Raw genomic sequence first — 7,970 nt, forward strand, 5'->3', positions numbered from 1 at the left:
GTTCAGGCTGGCCTTGAGCTCACTTCGTAGCCAAGGCTGGTGTTGAGCTTGCAATGATCCTTCTGCCTCAGCCTCCCGAGTGCTGGGATTACAGGTATGCACCACCATACCCAGCTAGCATTACTATTTCTTGAAGGGATTTTTGTGAAGTAGTTTGACTGTCTATATTGGTTATTTTCTATGGGTAATATGCTAATTCTTTTGAAAAGGAAGGTAATCGCTCAGAAAAATGTACAAGTGGCTCTTCCTATATTGGGGTCTTGTACAGGGCCAAAGACACAGGATTCAGACTCTGATGATCTGGATGAGGAAGACTTTGAATATTTAGACAGTGATGATGACATGGACCTTGAGACTCAGGAACCTGGCGAAGAAGCTTCTCTGAAAGGAACTCTTGATAGTCTCAAGTCATACATGGCCCAGATGGACCAGGAACTGGCACACACCAGCATTGGCAAAAGTTTTATGACTAGGAAGCAAGTGGTGAGTGTTTGTACCCTCTTTCCCTTTCCAGTCTAGCATGTAGAATAGCTAAAGTCATATTTTATCTTAGGTTTTCTTTTCTTTTGATTTGAGTTTTGAAATAAGTAAGATTGCTAATTTCTTTTTCTTTTTTTTTTTTTTTTTGTTTAATATGGCCTGGGGATGGAACTCAGAACCTTATGGTGGTAGACATATACTACCATTGAGCTATGTTCCCAGCCCCAAGAATACTAATTTTTTCTTTAGGATGAATGATGATATAAGCAAAGTGGCACGTGCTGTTTTCCTCGCTCCTCAGGAAGCTAAGGCTGGAAGATCACTTGAGCCTAAGAGTTTGAGGCCAGTCTGGACAGTGTAGTGAGACCTCGTCTCAAAAAAAGGAGGGATCCTGTGGTATAGCTCAGGAGTAAAACATGTGCTTAACATCAATGAGGCCTGAGGTTCAATCCTCAGCATCAGGGGGAAAAAAGTATAGTTAACTTTAGTTTCTAACATAAATTTAATTGTATTGCCTATCCTATGACAGCTATACAATAAAGGATCATATAGTAGGCTCAAATTAATATGTGGTTGTACACTGTTACTATTTAGACGAATAATAAATGGATCATAATAAGTGGATTCTGAGAGAGGATCTTAAATATCTAAATAATTTCAAGTCAGTAGTTTGTGTTGTACATTTTCCTAATAAAGAACCAAATTTAGAATTCATTCACATTTTTACCCTAGTATTTATGCCAACACTGTCTATCTCTAGATAGAGACATTATGGAAATAACATGGGCCCCAGACTTTCATAGGATTGGTTCGAAATCCGACTCAGCCATCCATGTGAATGTTTCCATTAGCCACTAATCCTCCTTTCATAGAACTAACAATGGGAACCAAAGGAGACAATGGTGAAGCCCGTGTATAATAGACTTCCTAATTAATGTTCATTCTCCTTGCTTTCATTATCTTAACCCCATTTAAAACTAATCATTTTCAGCATTGCCAGCCCCTATTAGAAGCCACACATTAGATTTATTTAAAGGAATATATCTTAGATTTCTTTGTGAATACAAATCACCTAAGGCTCTTTTTTAAACAAGTCTGAGGGGAAGCCTGAGATTCTGTGTGTCTAGCAAGACTAGAAGGTCGCAGACGCTGCTGCTCCACGGACCGCACTTTGAGTCCAGTCCCACAAGAGCCTGTAGATCAGCCCGCAGTCTTTCAGAACCTCTCCCCACCTGTGACATCTGCGGCCAAGTAACAAGTCAGTCTTTGTGGTTGAACCCCACAAAGCCTTAGTTTTTCCTTTAAACTTTGTCACTGGGGGAGAAAAAGAAATCTAGCTTCTTCCATTTAGAAGAAAAGTTCAGATTCTTGTGGGTTTTCCAATGTTCTTTTTTGTTTCTTTTTTTAAAAAGGCAAGCAAAGTATCTCTTTAATTCTAGTGATTTCCTTTGGGCTATTTCAAAATCAGGACAAAAGCATTCAATTTATAGTAATTTTTCCTAGAATGAAGCATGTTGTAATCTTTAGGGTTTTTGTTTTTGTTTTGTTTTGTTTTTTCCCGTCTTTTTGAGACAGGGTTTCACTATGCAATTCTGGTTGGCCTTGAACTCACTTTGTAGCCCCTCAAACTCACTTTGTAACACCTCAAAACCACAGCGATCCTCCTGCCTCAGCCTCCGGAGTGCTGGGATTACAGGCATGTGCCACCATGCCCAGCAGTAACTTTTAATATATGTGTTAAATCACCTGTTTATTAGATTTCATTTTTATATCACAAAGGATATAAAAGTTTCTTAAGTTTTAATTTGGAATTCGTATGTACATTACTGCTTACAGCTTTTTATTGTAACTGCTATCCACTCTGAGGGGATTTAATTCTGTGATTTTCTTTTCCCTCTAGAATAAGGAGCCTTCATCACAGACTAACAGTAACAATTCAGATGAGGAAGATTCTGGGGCCAGAGATTCTGTTATGGCCCCAGTGGATGTCGACCTGAACCTAGTTTCAAATATATTGGAATCCTACAGCTCCCAAGCTGGCCTGGCGGGGCCCGCCTCAAACCTCTTACAGAGCATGGGCGTGCAGCTGCCTGACAACAGCGATCACAGAGCCGCAAGCAAGCCGGTGAAAGGTTAGCCCACACATCTAGCTTTGCTTTCCTCTTTAAATAAACAGTGAGTCCAAATGAGTTCATGTCTAGTTTATTCACTCGGTAAAAACGTTTCTTCATTGTGAGTTTCACAGGTTGTCTCCTCCCTAGTCCCAAATCTTATCCTCTGCACAACGCTTTGTGATCTTAGCTCAGGTATACGTGAGATTCTGCAATCAGCAGGATAGGATCAGGCTACAGGACAGACTCTGAGATGAGGAGGCTTAGACAGTCTATGGTAAGAAAATGCCATACCACAATGTTCCCTTGGTGTAATTCTGAATATGTGATTTCTCCCTTAATTGTATTGATCTACAGGTCAGAATTTCAAATTGGCAAAATTCCAGTTTATTCCCTTTTTTCTGAACTTTTTAAATGAGGCATAAAATGTACAAATCTTAAGTGTACAGTCAGGTAGGATAAAGTACTTTTTTTTTTTTTTTTTTTTTAAGACAGGGTCTCACTATGCAGTTCAGGCTGGCCTTGAGCTCACTTTGTAGCCCAGGATGGCCTCGAACTCGCAACTATCCTCCTGCCTCAGCCTCCCAAGTGCTGGGATTACAGGTGTGTGCCACCATGTCCAGCAGTACTTACTTTTTAAACAGTAGCTCTACTGAGACATAATCACATACCAAAAAAATTTGTATAAAGTCTACAGTACCACAGTTTTTAGTATATTTACAAAATTATGCAGCCATCATCACTGTCTACTTCCACAATATTTTCGTCACCTGACAAAGAAACCCTGTACTCATGAATGATTACTCCCTGTTCCCTTCTTCTCATCCCCTGGAAACCATTAATGTACTTTCTGTCTCTGTGGAGTTGCCTATTTTGGATAGTTCATACATCGATACTAGTTCAAACTGAGATTTGATATTTAATATAACTAATATGTCTGTACTAGGAAAAATGGTTATTTCATATGGTCTTCATTTCCTCTTAAAATGAATAAAATCTTATCTATAAACAGGAAAAAGAGCCGGGCGTGGTGGTACACGCCTGTAATCCCACACTCGGGAGACTGAAGCAGGAAGATCGTTGTGAGTTCAAGACCAGCCTGGGCTACAAAGTGAGCTCAAGGTCAGCATGAACTGCATAGTGAGACCCTGTCTCAAAAAAACAAAAAATAAATAAAATTAAATTTAAAAAATTTTTAAAAAACAGCAAAAAGATGCCCTTGCTATATTTTGCCTATCAAAGTAAAAACGGTGGCGGTACAGTCATCCCTCAAAATCCATGGGGGTTCATTCAAGGGCCCCCCCCTTTATCAAAATCCATAAATTCTCAAGTCCCTTATATGAAATGGCATAGTAAAATTAAAACAATGCTGAGATTCTATCGCAGTCAAGACACAATGGCTGTTATCAAGAAATCAACCAATGACAAATGCTGGAGGGGCTGTGGGGAAAAAGGAACCCATCTCCACTGTTGGAGGGAGTATAGACCGGTGCAAATTAGTTTTCACTCTGTGAAAATTAGTGTGAAGATTCCTCAAAAAACTAGGATTGGAGGTCCTGTTTGACCCAGCTATTCCCCTTCTGGGTATCTTCCCAAAAGAATTAAAAGCATCATACCACAGTGATATATGCACACCCATGTTTATAGCAGCACAGTTTATAATAGCTAAATCTTGGAAACAATCCAAATGCCCAACAATTGAGGAATGGATAAAAAAGATGTGGGTTTTTTTTTTTTTATGTAATGGAGTACTTCTCTGCCATAAAGAAGAATAAACTTGAGACATAGCTAAATGGGTAGATTTCGAGACCATACTCTTAAGTGAAATAAATTAGACACACATATGTAAATATCACGTCTGTCTGGTGTGAGAAATTGAAAATATAAATAAGAACCAAAATGTAACAAAAATTGTGAAATAAGAAGAAATTGTTCAAAAAGAAAGGGGAGTTGCCAGGGGGAGAAAGGAAGGAAGGGAAAAGAAGAAAAATGAGAAAAGGATAAAATGGAAACAAGGCTTTGTAAATAAGGAGGGGAAGAGGGCTTAAAGGGAGAGGAGGGGAAGGGGAAAAAAAGAGGAATTAAGATACATCGTGTACAGATAGAAATTCCCAATGAGGAATGTGATTACTATGTATATCTACATTGTACCAATAAACTTGATTTTAAAAATAAATTTAAAAAATTTTTAAATGGCATAGTATTTGTATATAATCTATGCACATCCTCTATATTTCATCTCTGGATTACTTACTTTAATTCAGTTTGTGTGCTATGTAAATAATTGTTATACTGTATTACTTAGAGAATAATTACAAGAAAATACCTGTGCTGTATTTCCCTGAATATTTTCAGTTGACAGTTGAATCCAAGAATGCAGAGCCAGCGGATACAGCGAACCAAGGGAAGAGCGGGAGAACCCGGCGGCGGCGCTCCTGTGCGGGGTCTGCATCGCACGCGAAGCCCGCGCTCCCGCCCAGCCCTTCCTCTTATTCCCACAGGGACGTGGCTGAAATGAGCAGAGGAGCAGGAACAGTGCTGCACACTGATTTAGGAAAGCGTGGGATGGAAATGTTTCTTTTTACTGCATAAGGCAATGCTTTAACATTTTAAATAATGTTAATAATTTAAAATGTTTTGGGTAAGCCAGCCTTATAATTTGTTTCACACGTTAAGAATCCTATCCCAGCTTGATTTTAAGAAAATCTTCCCACAATGTACTTTTGGTATATTAAGTTTATCTTCATAAATGTTGAGTCGATAAAGGGAAATAAGCAGAAGTAAGAAATCGGTGAGTTGGGTTTTTATTCCTATTACCAGGGTTAACTGACCTTGAGGCAGGCTCCCTTTGGCGACAGATGTACTTGTTTTAAGGTTTTGCTTGTTTTTGCTAGTCTGCATCATAGCTCTGCTGGGTTCTATTTATCCATAGGTAGCACTTTCATAATTCACTGCCACATACATGCCCTCTCCACTCAGGCAGCGCTGTGCGAGCTCATCTGCCATTTTCAGTACAACAACCCTGCCTTCTGCTTTCATAGAATTTGTATGGCAGTGCCCTCTTAACCGCTCCTGCTGGGAAAACAGACTGCAGGGTTGCAGCTTCTACTGGTCACTCTCATTTTGCTTTTCCAAAAAACACATTAATCAAAAAGCAAACAGTTACTCCATGGTAAGTTTGAGAAATTCATAACCAGGAACCCTGCACCCCCCTTCTATCAGTATTTTCAGACCAGGGATGTGTACACATGTGCTCACAAACACACCCACAGAGATGGAAATGATTGGGAGACAGTAGCACACATGGACCCTGAACTGTTTTCTTCTGACTGCAAGATATGAAGAAATCTCAGGCCCTCTTTTTCCTGAATGTGTTTTCCTTCTAAAAGCAGAGTTCACCCCAGGTAAAGGCAAGCTGCCAACCTAACAGGACAATCAAGTCCTAGCACGTATTATCCCTCAAGAATTCTAGCTGAGGGCACTTTTAGTTTCTCAAAGCAATAATAGTTTTCTGGTAATAAAGACAGCAGCGAACTTTTGGGATCAAAAGGAGATTCTCTGCTTTAATTTTTCTAATTCTGGCATTTCTTTTGCTTAGTTCTATGGGACTCAATATGTGAAAAATCTTAAGATTTCTGAGGCTTATACCTTTTAATCACAAATTAGTGCTTAGGGCTGGGGATTTAGCTCAGCGGCAAAGCGCCTGCCTGGCAAGCACAAGGTCGTGAATTCGGTTCCCGGCACCAGAGAAAAACCAAAAAAAAAAAAAAAAAAATTAGTGTCTAGAACCACCTTCCCCAGCTATTATTTTTAACTAAACCCATAAGACTATTGCTTCTGCACATTTTGAAATCTAGAATCTAGATGTAAACATTTTATTGTTGTACCAAAAGAAATTGTTCTTGCTTTTTTTTTCTTTTTTTTTTTTGAGACAGGGTCTTGCTATGTAATCCAGGCTGACCTTGAACTCACTATGTAGCTCAGGCTGGCCCGAACTCACAGCAGTTCTTCTGCCTCAGCCTCCAGGAGTGCTGAGACCACAGGTAGGCACTTTCCAAATTTTCCTTGATTCATAGAGCAGAAAAAAAATACATCTGAACAAAGGTATGGAGATTTATTTCCCCCAAATAAACACCTCTTTGTGACAAGTATACAGGACATATATGAATGATGGATCTTTAAATTTAGTTATATCCCACAGGTTCAAAAAATGTTTCCTGAATTTTTTTTTTTTGGTACCAGGAATTGAACTCAGGACCTTGCGCTTACCAGGCAGGCACTTGTGCTGCTGAGCTATATCCCCGGCCCCGTTTCCTGATCTTTAATTGAGGTTAATCAAAACCGTCTGGGTGTACAAATGTCAGTGACTATTTCATGTTTAGGAAAATGAGCATGGTAAACTGATACTCTCTCCTCTGGGTCACAAACTGAGTCACAGCTGAGAACACAAGTCTTCAATCATTTGAGTCCCACTGGGATTCATCTGCCGTGACAGCACTTCAGCCTCTGAGGAGAACCTCAGTTCTCACTCTTCTCATCCTTCAGATGACTTAAAGAATACAGCTTTTATTTAAAAGTACAACAATATACCTGTAAGCATGATGGCATATGCCTATAATCCTAGCTACTTAGGAGGCTGAGCTAGTGGAATCAGAAGTTCAAGGCCAGCCTGGGCACCTTTGTGAGACCCTATCTTAGAATACAAAAATCTAAAAGGCTGGAGGTATAGCTCAGTGGTAGGAGTGCTCCTGGGTTCAATCCCCTGTACCACTAAAAAATAAATAATTTTAAAATGTTACTCTATGCTATTTTTCCTTATTCTGTCAGTGGCAGATAAGAAGTAACTAAGTAGACTTGATATTTGTTACATATTTTAAATAGTGGGAAAAAGGTTTAAACCAGAAGTACCCAGGCATATTTTGGCATTTAGTATAAACAACATAAACGAGCTATCTGCTGATATTTGCTCCTAATTGGAGAAAACGGATGATCAGAGGACTACATTTAAACTAATCTTCACCCTTCCCTCCGACTTTGATGGCTGATACTTTATTAGTTTTTTCTCTCACGTTGTTTTTAACACAGCATCTTGTAATGTTGTTTAGATAGTCCCTGAAGTCTTAGGTTCAGGCAGTTCTACCTCAGCCTCCCAAGTGGTAGAGATGGTTGGCCCGTGCCAGCACGTGTGGCTTACACTGGCATTTTTAATTGTTCATTAGTGGGAACTTCTTTCATTAACACTGCTGATGGAGGTGTCTTGCCTGGGCCCCCTCTTTTTTTTTTTTTTTTTTTGAGACAGCATCTTTCTCTTTTTGGGGGGCAAAGGTAAGGTCTCGCTTTGTAGTTCAGTGTGGACTTGAACTCACTGTGTAGCCAGGC

General features: G+C 39.6%; 1 protein-coding gene and 1 long non-coding RNA gene across 2 annotated transcripts in view; both read left to right on the forward strand.

Annotated features, from left to right (window-relative positions):
- Positions 1-2,669, forward strand: part of Ecd (ecdysoneless homolog (Drosophila)) — a 29,145-nt gene extending 26,476 nt beyond the window's left edge. Inside the window, exons 13-14 of the mRNA XM_005389989.2 lie at positions 269-483; positions 2,381-2,669. Coding sequence (XP_005390046.1) covers positions 269-483; positions 2,381-2,617 — 452 coding nt within the window. The 3' untranslated portion in view covers positions 2,618-2,669. The remainder of the gene's footprint in view (positions 1-268; positions 484-2,380) is intronic.
- A 999-nt stretch (positions 2,670-3,668) lies between these two features.
- On the forward strand, positions 3,669-5,379 carry LOC106149088. Its single transcript, XR_001235037.1, has 2 exons — positions 3,669-3,713; positions 4,947-5,379. It is a non-coding gene; the product is annotated as an uncharacterized LOC106149088 (long non-coding RNA).
- Positions 5,380-7,970: the final 2,591 nt, after the last annotated feature.

The sequence above is a fragment of the Chinchilla lanigera genome, unplaced genomic scaffold (genome assembly GCF_000276665.1).
Source record: "Chinchilla lanigera isolate Chin_1 unplaced genomic scaffold, ChiLan1.0 scaffold00036, whole genome shotgun sequence".
NCBI lineage: Eukaryota > Metazoa > Chordata > Mammalia > Rodentia > Chinchillidae > Chinchilla > Chinchilla lanigera.